This window comes from Pteronotus mesoamericanus, unplaced genomic scaffold (genome assembly GCF_021234165.1).
Source record: "Pteronotus mesoamericanus isolate MK-2021 breed Mesoamerican mustached bat unplaced genomic scaffold, CSHL_Meso_final contig_50, whole genome shotgun sequence".
Lineage (NCBI taxonomy): Eukaryota > Metazoa > Chordata > Mammalia > Chiroptera > Mormoopidae > Pteronotus > Pteronotus mesoamericanus.
The window spans coordinates 31,272,110-31,291,955 of NW_026555186.1; the positions used below are offsets into that span (position 1 = coordinate 31,272,110).

The window sequence follows — 19,846 nt, forward strand, 5'->3', positions numbered from 1 at the left end:
CTTTCATATAACTTTTTTTTGTACCCAGAAGTGGAATTGCTGGGTCTACAGCAGTTTTATTTTTAATTTTTTGAGGAACTTCCCTACTATTTTGCATAGTGGCTGCCTGCTAATTTACAGTTCTACCTACAGCACACATGAGTTCCTTTTCTCCATATGCTTGTCAACACTTGATATTTTTGACTTTTTGATAATAACTCTTCTGACAGGTATGAGGTGATAGCTCACTGTGGGTTTGATTTACATTTCTCTGATGATTAGTGATGTTGAGCATCGTCTCATGTGTCTATTGGTCATCTGTATGTCTTTGGAAAAATGTCTGTTCAGGTCGTCTGTCCATTTTTTAAGCAGATAGTTTGCTTTTTTTGATGTTCTTTATGTATTTTGAATTTTAAACCCTAATGAGTTTTATCATTTGCACACATCTTCTTCTATTCGGTAGGTTGTCTTTTCATTCTGTTGATGATTTTCTTCACCGTGCAAAAGCTTTTTATTTTAATATAGTCCCATTCTTTTACTTTTGCTTTTGTTGCCCTTGTCTGAGGAGATATACGCATATATATATATATTTTTTATATATATATATATTTTTTTTTATGAGACTGATGTCATAGAGTTTTCTGCCTTTGTTTCTTTCTAGGAGTTTCATAGTTTCAGGTCTTACATTTAAGCCTTTAATCCATTTTCAGTTTATTTTTGTATATGGTATAAGAAAGTAGTCCAGTTTTCATTTTTTAGCATGTGTTTGTCCAGTTTTCCCAACACCATTTATTGAAGAGATGGCCTTTTTCTCATTGTATATTCTTGTATCCTTTGTTGTAGATTTATGAACCACGTAAGTGTGGGTTTATTTCTGGGCTCTCTATTTTGTTCAGTTGATCTATAATGGCTGTTTTTGTGCCCATTTCATGCTGTTTTGTTTTGTTTTGTTTTGTTTTGTTTTACCACCACATTCCATGCCTAACAGTACAAAGTTTCTTTATTCTTCATAGTTTTCTAATGAACAAATAATTAATTCTTCTGAGTAAGATTATAAAAAAGTTAATTCTTTTACCACAAGAGTAAAGACAAATAAAATATAGACTCATAATACAAATTTTTACATAGCATTACAAATGCAGAGATATTGACTGTTGCTCTTCACAATGATTGCCCTCCCTGCCTTAAAAAGACTGCAGCAAAGGATTAAATTGTCTAAAATATTCTGCAGTATAGTAATTAAATGTTTCAGCCTATAAACATATCCCTCATCTATTGTGTTGCTAGGGAAAACATGAGCAAAATCTGTCATTCGCATTTTTACTTCCTCAATCTCTTGGCAACCAGTGGGAAGATGGTAGAAAACTTTTTCCACTTGGGAAAGTACATTTCTGTTTAAACGTTCCTGTGACAAGCTTTGCCGCCCATTGTATTGCTCTATACTTTCAACTTTCAATGAAATCTGACTGTGATGCCTTTTTAAATACATTTTTCTGTGACGAGCATACATCTTGGACAAGCTTTTGCCTACTGAAGCCTCTATTTTTCCATTCACTGTGGAACTTAACACTTGAAGGTTATTATTATACTCTAGTACATATGGGTCTGAGAGTTGTTCTTTGGACAAAAACTTTTCTGCCAAAGTTCTGTCATTTGATTTTGTAGTAGTTGGCTGAGATGAACCTTCATAAACAAACAGTAATGAACTTGCATAAAAGTTAAACTGCTTCTGGCTTTCAAACCACTGCAGAATACTCTCAACCTTCTGAATACTGGCAGCAACAGCATCTTTTCTTAAGCAGAATCCATTATGAAAAAAACTGGAAACTTCATTCTTTAGAGTTCTTTTTTTGTTCAGCTTCTTCCATAGTGCTGGTTTTGTGTCTCATAGTGATCCGAATGAACACGATAAACCCTCAGGCCAAGCACCAAAAACCAGTTCTCTTCCATTAATGGGTACTTGTTGACCTGTTCCTGAGTCTTCTCAGATGAGGCAAAAGGATCATAGCTTTTTCACCCTATCTTTGTATCCATTATACAGGGCTTATTAAATTTATGGGTCATGTCATCTAGTTTTAGGTATAAATTATTTGGTGCAGTGAGAAGTGACCAGATGCTGTAATATTTGGCAAATATTTTCTTAGTTATAAAAGAACACCAGCAGTACAATCAGCAGCATGAACCATATTATAGAATTCTAGCTCTCTTGAACCTTTGGAGGTGGCAGTAGTTGTTTCAAAACTGCCATCTGGATGTTGCAAGATACCCAATTTGTCTTTCCCCTGCATATACCAGCCACTTGAGGTGAAAATGGCACACAGCCTGTCACCTGCCAATTTTGGGGTGCTCTTGGAGTGACTCACAGGTGGGGTCTGCATTTCTTGGGCATGGGCTGGATGCTTCAAGCCTGAGGCAGATGGTGGCTCTGTTGCTGAAATAGTAGTGGCAACTATGGCAGGAAAAAGGGTGGAGAGAGAGGGTATGGGAGAACCCGTGGATCACTCAGGCTCAGCTGTGAGGAGACACAGGGCTTCTGCGTTTGGGTGCTGAGGCCCAGGGATGGGGCCCATGATGGCAGAGAGCTTGGTGCTTTCCTGTCCAGCTCCCTGCAGAACAGTGCTTCCTGCTTCCACTGCTCTTGCATGGCGCCAGCCCAGCCCAGCCCTCAAGATGGGTCCAGCAGAGGAGAGGCCCATGGGTGCGCTGTGCTCCCTGCTATACTGTTTTGATTACTATAATTTTGTAGTATAGTTTGAAATCAAAGCATGTGATACCTTCAACTTTGTTCTTCTTAAGATTGCTTTGGCTATTTGGGAGTCTTTGTGGTGCCACTATTTAAATAAGGTCTTTCTTTTGTTATATCTTTATTTAGTTCTTTGTAGATGAAGGCTTTCTTAAAAAGATTATATTTATTTATTTTTAGAGAGAGGGGAAGGGAGGAAGAGAAACATCAATGTGAGAAACATCGATTGGTTGCCTCCAGCACACACCCTGACTTCAGACTGAACCCACAACACAGACATGTGCCCTGACTGGGAATCAAACCAATGACATTTTGCTTTGCGGGAGGATACCCAACCAACTGAGCAACACTGATCAGGGCTATATGAAGGCTTTTGATTTCTTATATATATTAGTTTCACACCTAGCCATCTTACTGAATTTTCTTATTATGAAAGAGGTTTTCAGCTCTTTCTCTTGTTTTATCTTTATCTAGTTATTTGCAATATGAAGGCTTTTGAATTTTTATATTAGTTTCGCACCTAGCCATCTTACCGAATTTTCTTATTATGTAAGTTTTTCAGCTAATTTTCTTAAGTTTTGTAAATAAAATCACATCATCTGCAAATAGGAACAATTTTACCTCCTGTCTCCCAATTTTTTTAACCTCCTTTCTGTCCCTTTGACTTTATGGGAATGCTTTCAGTATTTTCTCATTAAGCATTAGGGCACTAATTATTTTTTACTTTATAGAGTCTGGCAAACTTTTCAATCATTCCTTGCAAAAACTAAAGAGTGCAAAGTGTTCAAGCTAGGAAGGTATTCATTATATTGGGTAGATATCAGCCTCCTTCTGGCTTCCACTCATTTGCCTTCTGAAAACAAACAAACAAACAAACAAACAAATAAAAACAACAGAAGGGATCAGTCTCATTCACCTGGTAGCCCTTCAGACTTCTGATGAAGCAGCGGGTCTCTAAGTTGTGTCTCTCCTCTTCATAGCATTGGAGTTTAACAAATGTCCTTTGTCCTTCCAGTGGAGAGATGAGCAGGGTGAGAATCCTTTGAAGACCTGCTGGGCACAGAGCTCTGTGACTGTACTCCACAGTGTGCTATGCTCCACCAGCCATCGACTAATTTGCTGATGAGTCAGGGTTTCTAGATGCTTTCTTGCCCTCGCATTCCTGGAAACTACACATATAAAGCCATCCTTTTCCACTGCACTATGGCACTTGTAGGGCAAATCCCACACTTATGATGCAAAATGAGACAGTCTGAGTCATATTTCTTGTTGTCTTTTGAATTTTATTATTGGCTCTAGACTTGTAACAGTCAGATCATGATAAGGCTAAAATCCCTTCTTACCTAAGCACCAAGAAATTGCTATGGTTTCATTAGCTGTCTAATCACTTACCTCACTTTGGATAATCTGTGAATTTGAATTCTGCAAACTGCAAGCTCATTGTAAATCGTGTGGATTCAGTTGCAATTTTGACAAGCTTTTGTTTATGAAGTTAAAAAAAAATATATATATATATATAATCTATGGGAGGGTGCCACCCTTCAGCTTTCAAATTCCAGAATTTTTTGAAGTTTTCTTTTGGATAAAAAGGAGGAACAGCTGACATGAAGATTTTTGTGACATTTAAGTGAGATCAGACAAAAAAATAAATAGGCATGGAAATGAACCCTTTGTATCTAAGCTTTTTTACTTCGTTCTTGGTTTTTGAGCATAAGGCAGCAATTTATAAACAATAAAACACTACCACATTCTGTATTGGTTTTATTTTCATGCCTGGTGCTTTTATGTCACAGATTCAGTGAGGTCATTGTGCATGTTAAGTCTACGTGACCTGTTCAGGCACTGAAAGAAGAATCTGATCCTATATTGGGCTTAAATACCTTAGTAAACATAGCATGCAGCTGACTATATATGTGGGATTTTCTCCTTGACAGAATTCATAAAACTTAAGAGGAAACACCCCCAAAAACAACATCTGTGGAATTTAACAACTGCATTGTTTCAAAATGAAGTCATTAAATTATACCTAGTTTCTAGAGATGAAGTTTCCTTACTTACATATCTTCCCCTCAGGCAGAGACAGGGCCTGTGCATGTGATAAGTGATCAATAAATATTTATGAAATGAGTGAATGAAGTCTGAAATTCAGTTCAGACCCCAGTGTGCTTATTGAGACAATAATTTTATTGCTTACTTATAATTAATATACATTTAAAACATCTCTTCAGCCATCAATTCAAATAAAATAAGCAGTACATTTACCCCAGAATAGTATTCTAGATATTAGTTGGGAATTAAATTCTCAATTGTGGGACATATATTTCTTTAATTAACTAAAGCCTAATTAGTTGTCAGTGGACATGTGGCTCAATTGCATGGATCCATTCTCAGCACATCTAAAGATAGTACTCTCCCTCAGGTTCTGGTCAGATGGGAGATTCTAAAATAACAACCAATAACATTTGAGGGGTTTACACTCACTGACCTTTTCCAGACACAGGCACTAAATAGCAGATACATAAATAGACCTAGGCTGCTCCTCTCCCCTCCCCGCTTCCTTCTGAGGAACATATGAGAGTTTTTGTGCTTTTAGAAATGGAGGGGTAAGGTTAGGAAGTCTGTTGTTCTATAAAGATTTTATGCTTTCAAAAACATCTAAATTAATTTGTTTTCTGAGTCAAGGATACTTTTTCCTTTTCCTGGTTCTTCATGTTATTGTCTAAGGTTGGTAGTGAGAAGTGAAATAAATCAACAGAAGTAGAAAATAACCTTGGGGAAAAAAATCTAACTATGAATGAATAGTGGCACCTCTTTGATTCTAAAGCTTTTGTGGTATGTTCACGACAGAAAACAAACAGAACAGAAAGAAATACAAAAACAAAGCAAACAGATTTTTTAAAAACCCTATCCTTATGAGGATGAACATGAAAGTTATTGTGGTGTTGTTTTCATTGACAGTTTTCTAGTGCACATCTCCCAGGAACAGGACCTGCTCCTTAGCACTTGGGTTAGGAATTCTTTCACTGGTGAAAAACCAACTTGTAACTTTCTCCAAAGCTTCTCCCAATGGAAGCCAAAAGGAAGAGCCTTTGTGTGCTTCATTTGGATAAATTCTATAGGCCATAGTATCAAGCAGATTTAAGAGAACTGAAAAAAGGCACAAAACTTCTAGCTCCTTGACAACTTCTGAGAGCTCCCTCTGCAAATCCAGCAAGTCCATTAGTGTTTAAATGGTTGGGCTGTTTCAGTGTACTTGCCAAGCCTGCTGCCAATTAGATGCCACTACCATCACTTTCTTTTCATGTAAACAAGATATTTACAAATAGCAGTTTGGGGGGTTCTTTGGCAATTAGAATTCTCTTTTCTTGCCAGAATTAAGTTTACCTTAAAAGATATTGTGTTCTTTAGAGATCTCAGTTTCTATAACTTTAGCATGATGACCATGTACAAAATCATCGCTCATGTTAAGTTTTTTACAGTTCCAGATCTGTTACTATGATGATTAGGGTCTTTTGTATTGTGGATTGTTTTAACATCATCTTAATCCAAAAGTGCCCTCTGAACCAAGAATTGATAAAGAAAATAGTATATCCTTGAAGATTCAATAGCTCATACTGTTTTCTGAATTAAAACAAAAAAGTTTAGTTTTATTCCAAAGAGCATTTTGAAAGCCATCTATTGGACAAAAGTCCGCAAAGATAGAAATGATTTCACAAAGTAATCTTCGTAAACAATGACCACCTTGTAGAATCTCGCTTGCTAATGCTGGTGGTGATTAAAAGAGAATAAAAATAAGTTACATGTAGTTACTAAAAGATGTTCATTCACTATAGGATTGAAATATGATGAGTCATTTATCAGAATACAGATTCTGATTCAGTAGATCTGGGGTGGGGCCTGGGATTCTGCATTTCTAACTCATTTCCAGGTGATGTATGCTTCTGGGATAAGGAGCACACCTTGCATTATATTTAAAATTATTGCTCTCCCTTTGTATTTAGATCATTCTCTGGAATTAAAGGACTCCAACTGAAGGTTAACCTCCAGCCCAACGATAATTACTTTTTCTACGTGAGAGCCATCAATGCATTTGGAACAAGCGAACAGAGTGAAGCTGCGCTCATTTCCACCAGAGGTATTTTCTCCTTTGTTACATAGCAAAGACATCCTTGATGGCTACTTCTTAAAGGCCCCCACATGCTGACAGGGCTAGCTTTTTGGCATGAGGACTCAAGATTGGTCAAGGGTCAAGACGTTTATTTTTCTGATTGAGAGGGTCTCAGCCTTGGCTACCCATTAGCCGTCTGTTGGGGTGCTTAAAAAATATCAATGCCCAAGCCCCGCCGCTGGACATCCTGATCTCATTGATCTGAAGATGGCCTCTGATGTGTGTGTGTTTCATTTCCCCAGATGATTCTTGTTTGCCCCACAATGTATTATAATTTGTATGTTTTCAGTGTGTGTGGGATGGGGATACTCTTAACTCTATAATATTGTGAGCTCGATTAACAAGCTTCCTGTCTTATTTCTCTGTTTGTTTGTGCCCACCACGTTGTTGGTGTCGATTAATGTTTGTTGAATGGATGAATAATAACTCAAGGAGGTGATAAAACTTTTCAATGACATTTTAGAGAAAATATCCAGATGATGCCAACAAAAATATTTGGCTGTTCTCCATTTTTGTGGAAAGAACTGAGGCATGGAAAGGCAATCATTTTATTATTTTATGCTAAACCCGAAGATGGCACAAGATTGAATGTAGCACATTAAGTGATTTGCTTAACCAGCAAAAACTTGTGCATGTGTCTTATTTGTGATGTAGTTAGGGACTGCCTGATATTTATAAAGAGAAGACAGGAGGGCTCCCTGCCCAGAAGCCTTTTCCCTACAGTCCCTACATGGTACTTGTACCTTCCACTGTTAGAACCACTCCTTTAGGTTACACCAGTGTATCTTAAAACTTTAATGTGCACATCAGTCTCCTGAGGTTCTCATTAAAATACAGATTCTGATATAGTAGGTTTGGGTGGGGCCTGGGATTCTGCATTTCTAACTCATGTCCAGGTGATGTATGCTTCTGGTATGAGGAGCACCCCTTGGATAGCGCAGCAAGTTCTAGTTCAGGAGGCACACCAGTAGAGGTAACCAGCCACTGGCATCCATTAATGTCTTATGAAATTTTCACGGTGGATCTAAAAACACTGGGGTGTTTTGATGTCAGGAGAAAGGGAGATTAAGGTCTGGAATATGGGACAGCACCTGACATTGTGGCAATGTTATAATCATATTTTCTTAACTGCAACAGGAACCAGATTTCGCTTGTTGAGAGAAACAGCTCATCCCGCTCTGCAGATTTCCTCAGATGGGACAGTGATCAGTTTCTCCGAGAGAAGACGGCTGACAGAGTGAGTAGAAGAAAGTCTGCAGTAGAGTATTCTGAGGGAGTGTCACTTCACTGTGGCCTCACTCTGCATAGCCTTGGCTTAATGAATGTGCCTGGATGTGTGGTATGAACATAAATATGTGCTCACCTGTACAGTTTCATTATGATTCATTACTAGGGAGGGGGAAAATGACAGAGATAGTGTCAATATTTTTATTGGAAATATAAGCACAGATGGTTTGTTTAAAACATAGGCTGCTTTAAGGTATTATCTCTGGTTTAATGAAAAAAGAATTCAGGTTAATTTTTCTATTATTTTCAATAGCAAACCAGATTTTGCATCCATCCACTTGAAAAGAAAGAGAGGAGAATGGCATTTTGTTGAGTTTCTAGCTTTGGCCCCGCAGAAGACTTTCAGACTTTTCAGACTTTCTTGCCCATTCCCCAACACCCCTAATGCCCACACAAAGAAGCATGAAATAGAGTCAAATACCGGGTGCACAGTGGGGAGACTGCTCTGCGATTTGCCTGTAATCTCTCGCGGTTATTTTTAAGGGTCAGAATGGTCAAATGGAAGAAAATACATGAAAGACTTTTGAAAACTCTAAGCCATGCTGCACACAGGCTGCTGTTGGCACCGGCGCGGGCTGCCAGCCGGCTCTGACCACAGGACGCTGAGCTGACCAACAGTGACTCGCGCTGCTTTCCTGTCAGATTGCTATTCACCCCTCTCTGGTCCATCCCAGGTGTTACCTGCTCCTGGAAATGGCCAGACCTCCTCTGGACCCTGGAACCCTTTGATTTGATCTGTGAAAGGGTCTGAAAGTGTGCAGTCATTTGCGAGCCACTTCATTTTGAATAATCTTCAAGCAGCAGCCCTATATTCTGCATCTTTGAACCCCCAAATCTAACATGGGGCCCAGAACACTGTAGATGCTAAAGATACACAAAGGAATAAATTCAGGGAAAAAATATTTTAGAAACAGATTGAATAGATTGAACTTTTCTGTCTTTTTAAAAATTTCACAAAAAATCAAAAAGAAAAGAAATACGCTGGTTGGTAAGAGTTCATACATTATCACTGATGGTAACTGTAATGTATTTTATAGAATTTTACTTATTTGTTAACCAAAACTTACTTGTTTACTTATTTGTTGCTCTAGAGAGCAAAGGCCTGTCGGTAGCCACCTCTCTGAAATGTGTTTCGTTAAAGACACGAGAAAGTGAAACACATTCCTTTGCATTAATCATTTTCTCATCAGTTAAAGGGGATAGGGAAAGGTGCTGACTGAGTATTAACGCCGCTTAAATTAAAAATGCCTTCTTGCTGTCTCAGCCATTTTAAAGCAAAATCGAGCAGTTCACGCAAACAAGGTTACCCATCAGCAGTTGAAAGTGCTTTGGTTCATTTCCCAGGGCCTCTTCTAAAAATAGCTAAGGTGAAACAAAAAGAGACCTTTCAACAACCTTTCAGGTACACCTACTACAAATCCCAAGAGGCCAGAGTCCCAGAGACTGCTGACCACAAGCCTTTAAAAAGCACTCTCATCACCTCATCACACCTGGCTAATTTCCGCAGACCACTCTGCTCTGGCCTCGCCAGTCATCTCGCAGTCCAAGAGCGGCACCTCATTGGTCTCTGTGCCCGGTGAAGTCAGTAGGCACTGGAACTCACTGTTAGAAAAGGTTTTGGAGAGTCTTTCTTGCAAGTTTGTGAGAAAACTTTGCAAGCCATGCTTTCTTGGAACTCCCCACCTGCCTCCCTTGTATTTTCTCAGTCTCTTTAAAAGCAGAGATTATGCTACTTCTTTTTTGTCCTGCATTATTCTGGTTATTTTCTGGTTCCCAGTTTCTTCAAGAGAAGCGATGTGCAGTATGTGCATATGGTATGTGGTAGCAGAAATATGTCAAGTGCATTTTGAGAGTTTAGGAGATTCTGTGGCAATCAGGTCAGGGTTGGGGGCACAATAAACAACGGATGTCTTTAGTTAAAGTCCAGCAGTTCCCAAGGATAGAGTCCTGCTTAAACTGTGTGTGTTTGTGAATGTTGATGTCTATGAGATAAAGCAAATCCTGATCAACTTTGCCTACAGAATCCCCTCAGTGCTGGGTGAGGAGCTGCCTGCCTTTGGCCAGCATTACTGGGAAACCACAGTCACAGACTGCCCGGCTTATCGACTTGGCATCTGCTCCAGCTCAGCTGTGCAGGCGGGTGCACTGGGACAAGGGGAGACCTCGTGGTACATGCACTGCTCTGAGCCGCAGAGGTAAGCTGGAGTGCTGCTCCTCCCCTCTTCATCAAAGTGTCATGAGTTGATGTCTAAGCAGAGAACTCCGAGGGCCTAATACATGCCATTCTACTTCCCTGCCCAAGTTCTGAGCCAACGGAAAAAGAAGACCAGACAGACAAGTACATGGAGATTAAACTATTATTCTTCTTACCGAGGAAGTCAATTTTAGAGAATGTGGCTCATACCTGAGAGCAAGAGGGTTTTTTTGTTTGTTTGATTTTTATATTAAACCCTATTAATCGGCAGACAGAGCCACCCAGAGCCTTGGCCAGGCCAGCTTCCCTGCCCTGCAAGGCAGAGTTGGTCTCTGGAGGAGCAGAGAAGGACGTGTGTCTACTTGGGAAGCTCCTAATCCAGAGGTAGGGAATAGGAAGGGAGTTTTGGGCCATGCATAGCTGGGTTTTCCTTCTAAGCTCACCCCAGAGGGGGGACATTCCACAGGGCAATGCTAAAAGGGCAATGCTCTCTCCTTGTTGAGAAGGAATCAGCAGGAGTGAGGAAGAAGTGGGTCCCCATTACGCTTCCCACAGGGGTCTATATCAGGGGTTGGCAAACTGTAGCTTAAAATACAACCCACTGCCTGTTTATGTAAATAAACTGTCACTGGAACGTAGTCATGCTTATTTGTTTAGCTATTATAGCTGTTTTTGTGCTACAATGGCAGAGTTGACTAGTTGCAACAGAGACTGAATGGCCTAAGATATTTTCTATCTGGCCTATTACAGAAAAAGTTGGCAAACCTCTGGCCTATATTATTAGTATTGTCTAGTTGGTTGAAATGAAAAAGCCATTAACCTGTGTTCATCTCAGAGAATTAAGAGCAACCACGTTATGGTCTGAATATGTTCACACAATGATCTAATAAAGGAGCAATGGACTGAGAGCCATAAACCTGATTTTAGTCCTGGTTCTATCTTCCTATTGGCTACTTACCAGAAGTTGGTTAACTCTTTGAGCATAGGCCTCATGGGTCTTGTCAGGGAACAGTGATGCCTGGTCTGGCACCTTTTGGGGTTGTGAGAATCACATGAAATCAGGTACAGGGCAGAGCTTTGAAATTGTAAACTGTCATACAATGCGGGATATTATTCAAATGTAATGCTTTAAAAAGAAAGCCATCAGTGCTGGCAAGTTCCCAGAGAAAAGCCCACAGGTTGGGATTTTGCAGTCTCTGGCTAAACATTTCTTTCCGTATTCTCCTTGACAATTTGATTCTCTGACATAGTTCATAAGGACATCATCTCCAAGAGCTATTTAAAGTTGTATTTCGAGTCAGAGCAATTATGATTAATTGATACTCAGCACTATGCAATGCGTAAGGACTGAGCCGCTTCCCAGAGTTAAAAGTCACACAAACCTAGAGTTTATAATCAGATTTAGAGCTGAAACTAATAGTGATTTTGTAAAAAAAAAAAACAAAAAACAAAAAAAACAACACCATCTTTAGACACTTGAAACCTTTAGAACACAAACCAAAGACTAGCCTCTGGAAACAAATTTCTAGACCCTAGAAAACAGAATATTATGTTTTGTTCACCAGTTTCAACAACTTGGGTATTGAGCCCTTTCAGGCCCAGGGCAGGTTCAGTAAGATCTAGGAGAAAGAATATGCCCACCTGTGTGATCACAGCCAAGGAGGGTCAGGTCACAAGGGCCTTCGTGTTTCAGATAAAGCATCCCTAGCCTTTAGGATGCTGAGAAAATGGCAATAGCAGACTCTTTGTTTTTCACTTTTTCTGGCTTCCTGATTTTAAACCAAACAGCATACTCTTTTTTTTTTTTTTAAATAAATCATATTAATTCTATTACAATTGTCTCAATCTTTCCGCCTTTCCCCCGCTCCACCCATCCCACCCCCACCCCCCACTCCGACAGTCAGTTCCCACTCTGTTGTCCAGGTCCATGGGTCATTCATACACGTTCTTTGTCTAGTCCCTTCCCCTTCTTTCCACCATTGTCCTCTTTCCCCATCCCCTCTGGTCACTTTCAGTCTGCTCCATGTTTCCGTGCCTGTGGTTTATTTTGTTGAATAGAGTCCATTTCTAGGTGAGATCATATGGTATTTGTCTTTCATCAACTGGCTTATTTCACTTAGCTTAATATTCTCCAGTTCTATCCATGTTGTCGCAAAAGGTAGGAATTCCATCTCTCTCTCTCTTACTCTCTTAAATTAAGATTGATTTTATTTATTTTTTTAGATGTCAAAGTTAATTATAAAATATTAAAAAAATTTCAAACCATTATAAAGTCTCAGCCATTAAACCAACATGACATTAGCACAGAAATAATCGAGTAGATCAATGAAATATAATGAGCATTCTACAAACGTATATATCTGTCTAACAATATATGATTAAGTTGATATTTCAAATCAATGGGTAAAATAAGGCTTATTCAACAAATAAGGTGCATGGACCACTATTACTTGAAGTATAACAAATACAGAGCCCTGTTTCACACATTATACAAGAAATATTCAGGTGAGTTAAAAATCAGTATGTAGAATCTAAAGAGTTTTAGAAGAAAATAGAACTAATATTTTTCATGACCTGAAGTAAAATATTCAAACCCAGAAGTTATAAAGTAAATATTGACAATATGACTAAATTAAACATTTAACTATATAGTAATAAACATATAAAAAAAGTTAAAGGACAAGGAACAGAATAGAAAAGTATTTGCAGCACATCTAAAACATGGTTAATAGGTTTTGTTGGGATTTTTTAGGGAAAAAGGGTTCTACAAACCTTTAATCAGTAAATGGATAAAGAATACAAAAAAGTCATTTAAAGTTTTTTTTAAATAATAGAAATAGGCAAGAAATATACTAAAACAGGTTTAGTTTCAACAAATAGTAAAGGAACAATTAAAATAACATCATTGTCACAATCAGAGTAATGAGTATTAAAAATATTGGTAATATCAAGTATTGGCAACTGTGAAAGGAACTGGGTATTCATAGAAACTTTTTCTTCATCTTAAAGCAGTCCCATTAGCATATTTTGCAGTGCTGGTTTGGTGGCGGTGTATTCTTTTAGCCTTCTTTTGTCTGGGAAACTCCTTATTTCGCCTTCCATTTTAATTGAGAGCCTTGTTGGGTAGAGCAGTCTTGTTTACAGGCCTTTGCTTTTCATTACTTGGAATATTTCTTGCCAGTCCCTTCTGGCTTTCCGAGTTTCTGTTGAGAAGTCAGCTGCTAGCCTTATTGGGGCTCCCTTATATGTTACTACCTCTTTCTCCCTTGCTTGCTTTAGGATTCTCTGTTTGTGTTTGATATTTGCCATTTTAATGATGATGTGTCTTGGAATGGGCCTCATTGGGTTCCTCTTGAATGGGACCCTCTGTGCTTCCTGGACTTGTGTGACTTTTTCTCTCCTCCAATTAGGGAAGTTTTCCATCATTACTTTCTCAAACAGGTTCTCTTTTCCCTTCCTCATCCTCTTCTCCTTCTAGTATCCCTATTATACAGATATTATTACGTTTCAGGTTGTCCTGCATTTCCCTCAATGCCTCTTCATTCTTTTTGAGGCTTTTTTAATTTTCTTGCTCTTTCTGGGAGCTTTTATCTACTTTATCCTACAGCTCGCTGATTGGGTCCTCAGCTTCATCAAGCCTGCTTTGGATTCCTTCAACTGTGTTCTTCAATTTAGAAATTGTATTCTTCATTTCCTCTTGTCTCTTATTGATAGTTTCTATGTCCTTTTTCATGGTGATATAGTTTGCAGTAAATTCCTCATAGTTTCCCTGTAGTTTTTGATAATTCTCTCTGAGCTCACTGAGCTCATTGAGCTTCCTTAGAACTGTTGTTTGGAACTCAATATCTGATAGTTTACTTGCCTCTATTTCAGTTAGTTCTCTTTGTGGGGATTCCTCCTTTCCCTTCGAGTGGGGCATATTTCTTTGTCTTCCCATTATTTGTGAGACTCTTCTCTTTTGCTTCTGATTCTTAAGTTGATCTGTCTTGATCTCCTGACTTTGTGGTGTGAACTTCTATGGTAGGAGACCGCTGTCTTTACTTTCTGGATCTGCCTCTGATGATGTCAGATGTTGTACCTGTCTGACCTTAAGCAGTCTGTTCGAGTCTCCCAGGAATCTACTCTCTGTGGCTGTCTTCTTCAGCTGTTAATCTATTCACTCTGCGCTCAGCAGACCACCTTAGACAGCTCAGGGCGGGGCGGAGTCCCTCTTGTGGGTGGTGTTTTTGGGTCCTCTCTCTCAGCTGCTGTAAGGGGGAGGAGTCAGCGCTGGGATCGTGCCGGCTACTCTGTCCATTCTCTCCCCAAAGCCTCCATCCCCAGTCTCTCCTCAAGTGTTACCAGACCTCTCTGCACCTCCTTTAGCCAGGAATCTACTGACTGTGGCTGTCACCCTGCACTCAGCAGACAGCTTAGACAGCACAGGGAGGGATGGAATCCCATCTAGGGGTGGAACTATTGGGTCCTTTGACACTGGCGCCGCTCACGGGGAGTGGTCTCCACCCGAGCAAGACGGCCACTGTCGCATAGGGGATGAGTCAGCACTGAGATCCCACCAGCTACTCTCTCAGCTTCCTCCCCAAAGCCTCCAGTGTCTCCTCAGGCATCTCTAGCCCACTCTGCCCCTGTCCTTGCCAGAAACCAGGGTAAGTGGCTGCAAATAAAAATTTATGTATTGGCCCTTTAAATAGTTCTTTGCGTCTCTAGCCGCCTGTCTCTGGCAAAGAGCAACCCTGCCACTTTTCACAGGTGGCTGTTTTCTGTGTACTTTTTGGGCTCTAGTGTTGTGGGCTAGAGATCCCCACTTCCAGTTTAGACTCCGCTCTTCTCAGGGGGATCCAACTGGCCATTTCAATATCTGGTGCTGCCACCCATGGGTGCCCCGCCTGCCTTCTCATGTCTGTACCGCACTCCCTACCAGTTAGATTGCTCTAAAGCCGATTCTTCTGTCTCCAAGGTTACAAGGCTCCTCTCTTGCCATTGTTCAATTGTTTGTGCCAGGTGATTTCTCCACAATTTAGTTATAATTCCAGGTTGGTTCTCAGAGGAGGTCAGTGTGACTTCCACTTATTCCTCTGCCATCTTGATTCTCTCCCAAACAGTGTATTCTTGATTCTACTTGCACAAAGTCCAAGCTTTAAGATGTCACACCAGAAAGGAGAAATGAAGAGAGTCTGAGGAAAAAGAGAATCTGTCCATTCCTAACCTTACCACCCTCATTCAAGGCTTCCTTGCCTCCTTTACCAGTTTCATCTACAGTGGTATCAGAACTCGGGTGGGATCACAGTGAAGAGGGGAAGTCAGGAAGCCGTGACCAGGCTGGGCGATGAGGGCTGACAGGGGCCTGGGCTCCGTCCTGGCCAGCAGCGAGACTCATGGGGTCCGTCCAGCTTGCGGTGCGGGCCGAGCACAGACAGTGCTGCGGTCACGCAGTGCCTGGAGCCAGACTTCTGGATGGCCCCTGTTGGCTACGGACGAACAGTCCCAAGGAGGAACAGGCAGTGGCTGAACAACGAGTCAGGCCCCGGGCAGATAGCCTTGGTTTTAGGCTAGAGTTCAGGTTGGAGACAAAGCTAATATAGTGAGGAGGAAATGGAGGAGGAAATGGAGGCAGAAGCTGGGCAGGGCCTATTAAAGGCCCTGTGCAACTGGTGGAACCAAATCTTCAAGGAATGTCTTTACCTCCTTGGCCTCCAAGGTGGGGAGGGGCTGACCGGGGCTGGGCCTGGGGGCACCAGGGGCCTTCTACACCAGGGCAGGGATGTGGCTCGTGTGTGCATTCCGAACTCTCTAGACCAGTGCTGTGCAATAGAACATTCTGCAAACATAGAAAAAAGGTGTCACCTGTGGCTATTGAACACTTGAAATATGATTAGTAGGACTGAACAACAGGACTTCAAAATTATCTCATTTGAATTAATTTTAAGTGGCCACAGGTGGCTAGTTCCTGGCTCCTGACGTACCATGGAATACCCTTAAAGTCATTCACATATCCCCTCCAAAGCTGTCAGGCAGATGGTGATGTTTTCCACGATATACGGGCTTATCCTGCCATCTCATCATCGCTTCTGCTGCCCCACCTGCTTGGATCTCCATTTCCCTCTTCCTCCTGTGCAGCCTGGCCATTCTTCACGGCTGAGTAAGAGCCCCTCTGCTCCCCAAACCCTCTGGAAGAGGCCCAGCCTACACTGCTGGTTCCCATCATTGCCACCTGCAACCTTTGTCTGCTCTACAGGTTCCTTTCTCATCATTTAAGTCTTGCTTATCTTCCCATTCCCATGAACCTTTGCACTTTCACATGAGCTTCATTCCGTAATGAAGTTGCCAACTGGCCATTTCCTAAATATACCAGCACTCAAGTTTCTGGGCCTTTAAGAGACAACACAAGGTCTTACAAGTTCTTTGCCTTTTCTTCCATACCAGAGTCACTTACTCCGCTTCTAGTTTTTAGATATTATATTGAAATCTCTCAAAATCCCTCAGGCCTACCACATCCACAGAACTTTCCCTCATCTCTCTTTTTCCTCTCCATCTCTCATTTCCTCCTTTTCCCCACCTTCAGGGCCCCACCTTCCATTTCTAGGACTGGCAAGCAAAACCTCCAAATTTGTGTTACTTTTTTGCACAGAACAATTTAGCTGCTTCTGTTGAGCAAGTTCCCCTTCCGAACTTGGCCTGGGACCTTTCCGCTCACAACCAAAACAGATCCCTTAGATGTGCTTAGTACACACTTTACCAGTCTGTGCCCTGGGCTGGAGTCTCATCTCCAGCCAGTGTTCAAGTCATCATCAATTTTTCCCTCCTGTTTTTTATCATTTTTTTTTATCGTGGTTCCTCAAGATTTCTGAAGTTTTTAATTTCCCATTCCGTTTCATTTCAGATACACGTTTTTCTACAGTGGTATTGTGAGCGACGTTCATGTGACTGAGCGTCCCGCCAGAGTGGGCATTCTGCTGGACCACACCAACCAGAGGCTTCTGTTCATAAATGCGGACAGTGGGCAGCTGCTCTTCATCATCAGGCACAGGTTTAGCGAGGGTGTTCACCCTGCCTTTGCCCTGGAGAAACCTGGAAAATGTACTTTGCACCTGGGTATAGAGCCCCCGGACTCTGCAAGGCACAAGTGATCATGGGCTTTCAGAGTTCGAAAGAGCAATCATTTGAATTTTGGGGGTCTTTTCCCTCCCTTGGATGCTATACATCATTCAAAATTGCTCCCACACATTTGCACTAATAATAGCTGTATGCACAGTGATCAGCACGTGAGCAAAACCACGAAGAAACCTTGTCTTTCTAGGGCAGTGTGTGAGTGAGGAGGATGGGAAAAACAAGCTCTGCCCTGTGGTTTATACATGTTTGAGTTGTTCCCTAAATTAAAAGGATTTGTACCTGACTTGGGAACCAAAATAGAGAAATGGACTTCCACCTGTTTTATTGGTAAAAGAAATCCTCAGATGGACAGGTCTGAGTGAAGAGGGAAGATTGTGCTTGTAATACCTCCCCCTGGCAAGGAACACGGACTTTTTCCACAAGAAAAATGTCACCTCACTTCACTAAAGGATGATAAATCCTAATCACTAGAAAAGTGTTTTAAACCTTCTAAGTTGACAATGAACTCTTTTGTAATAATATATGCTGTAGGACACAGGTCTCTTTTCCCTGAAATTTTAAATGTAGAAAAGTGCTGGATATTAGAAATTTCCATTTTGTTAAATAAATGGTTAGAGTCTATAAAACAAAACGTATTATCTGAACTTATTATGTGTAACTTACCAGCTGGCCTCTCTGGACCGGGACAAACAGCAGAGTAAATAACCATCACATTTCATGGGTTGGCTACTACTAATTTTCACATGAGAACCTTACACATGTGTGTTTTAAAATCAAAACACTTTTTGCTCAGAGTTACAGTCAACTACCAGAAGCTGGGAATCTCCTTTTACTAAAGGAAAGTGCTAGGTCATTTTTAGATATTATATTGAAATCTCTCAAAATCTTCCTAAAATATGTGTGTGAAGTTGATAAATCTAGAATGCATGTTAAGAAGACTGCTCTTATTTTCTATAGTTTTTGGATCATATTATTTCTATAATATTTGGATCATAGAGTTTTTAACATTATGAATTCAGTTATCTGTTTTCTTGAAACAAGAAATAATATCTTACTTTGGGAATATATTTTAAAATCTGTTGTTCCATAGTTAGAAACTCCAAACTGGACCAGTTACTTCATTAATGTAGCCCAAGCCTGCCGTGACGCCAGAGCGGCTGCTGGCAACGCGGGCACGTAGCCAAACAGGAGGAGTAACGTGCCGCTCTGTCAACAACATTACCTTCACTTTTTTTAAGACTTAATAGTAGGAATGTGATGTGATTAAACACAATAACCACAGCAGCAACCATGTAAATTTTAGAATTTGTCTCCGTTTGGTTTCCTCCGAAAGTAGAACTCAAGACCAAGATTTAGTGTTGGTTCTTTACATAGGAGATGATTACGGGAAGCGCAGAGGAGGACGTGGGCAACGTGACAGAGGAAGAGGGAAGAGCCAGTGAAGGGCATGTGTCGTGAGTGGTTATTATCACTGTGAGCGCCTGGGGCTTGTGCTGGGGTACGTTTGGAAACCAGAGGCTGGCACTTAAGGACCCCTGTCCAACACCTCTTAGTTGAGCGCTGCCCCAGGGGGCATTGAATTCCCATCTCCCACCTCTCCAGGTGTGTTTGTTGAAAGCTTGCATGGCCCCAGGGAAGCTGTCCAAGGAAATGAGAGATATGGGTGACTGACACAGGAGTTGGAATCTTGATTCAGCCCTTGCTCAGTCATGACTTCGGACAACTCAGATCCTCCACACCTTTTTTCTCAGGGTGACTGCAAACACCAGATTAAATCAGCATGTGAAGTGGCACCGCATTGTGTAGTTTATGAAACTTCCTGATGAGAGACTCCAGGGATCTTCTGAGACCAGCCCTCCCCCACACCCCCAGTGAGTGGCCCTCCTGTCTCTGACTCCATGGCAAGTGGACAGTGGAAGGCAGGACCCTGGGGCCAGGAGATCCATGTTTTAGCTGCCTTCGTCTGTTGACTGGTAGGACACTTCCTGTTTGGTTCCTGAGGAATTATTCTAGGGCTGATAAGTAGAATGAAATTAATGCTATTTCCCCACATCCTCAAGCAAATTTTTCCTCCTTGATCCATCTCTGAGTCCATGTTCTTTCTTCTCGTCCTTTATTTTCACATACCAAGTACCCTCAGAGAGAGGAAAGGATGTCAGCACATTTTGGTCTAAATTGCTCTTTTGGAAATCTTTCAGTAGTGTTTATTAGTTTAATAACATATGTAGCACATGTATTATCTCTTTTAATCTTCATCAGAACCTTGCACTGTAACAAATGTTGCTGTTTCATAGATGAGGAAACCCACCTCAGAGCAGTTAAATAACTTGTGCACAGCCACTGGCCGGCAGGTGGCACAGCATGG

The 19,846-nt window shown here is 41.0% G+C and overlaps 1 protein-coding gene and 1 pseudogene across 1 annotated transcript in view; one reads left to right on the forward strand and one right to left on the reverse strand.

Annotated features, from left to right (window-relative positions):
- CMYA5 (cardiomyopathy associated 5) overlaps nucleotides 1-18,112 on the forward strand; it is a 97,788-nt gene extending 79,676 nt beyond the window's left edge. The window contains exons 10-13 of the mRNA XM_054578534.1: nucleotides 6,724-6,857; nucleotides 8,028-8,127; nucleotides 10,199-10,372; nucleotides 17,252-18,112. Of these exons, the coding sequence (XP_054434509.1) occupies nucleotides 6,724-6,857; nucleotides 8,028-8,127; nucleotides 10,199-10,372; nucleotides 17,252-17,498 (655 nt within the window). The 3' untranslated portion in view covers nucleotides 17,499-18,112. The remainder of the gene's footprint in view (nucleotides 1-6,723; nucleotides 6,858-8,027; nucleotides 8,128-10,198; nucleotides 10,373-17,251) is intronic.
- On the reverse strand, nucleotides 1,100-2,357 carry LOC129074709 (inositol polyphosphate multikinase-like; annotated as a pseudogene).
- Nucleotides 18,113-19,846: the final 1,734 nt, after the last annotated feature.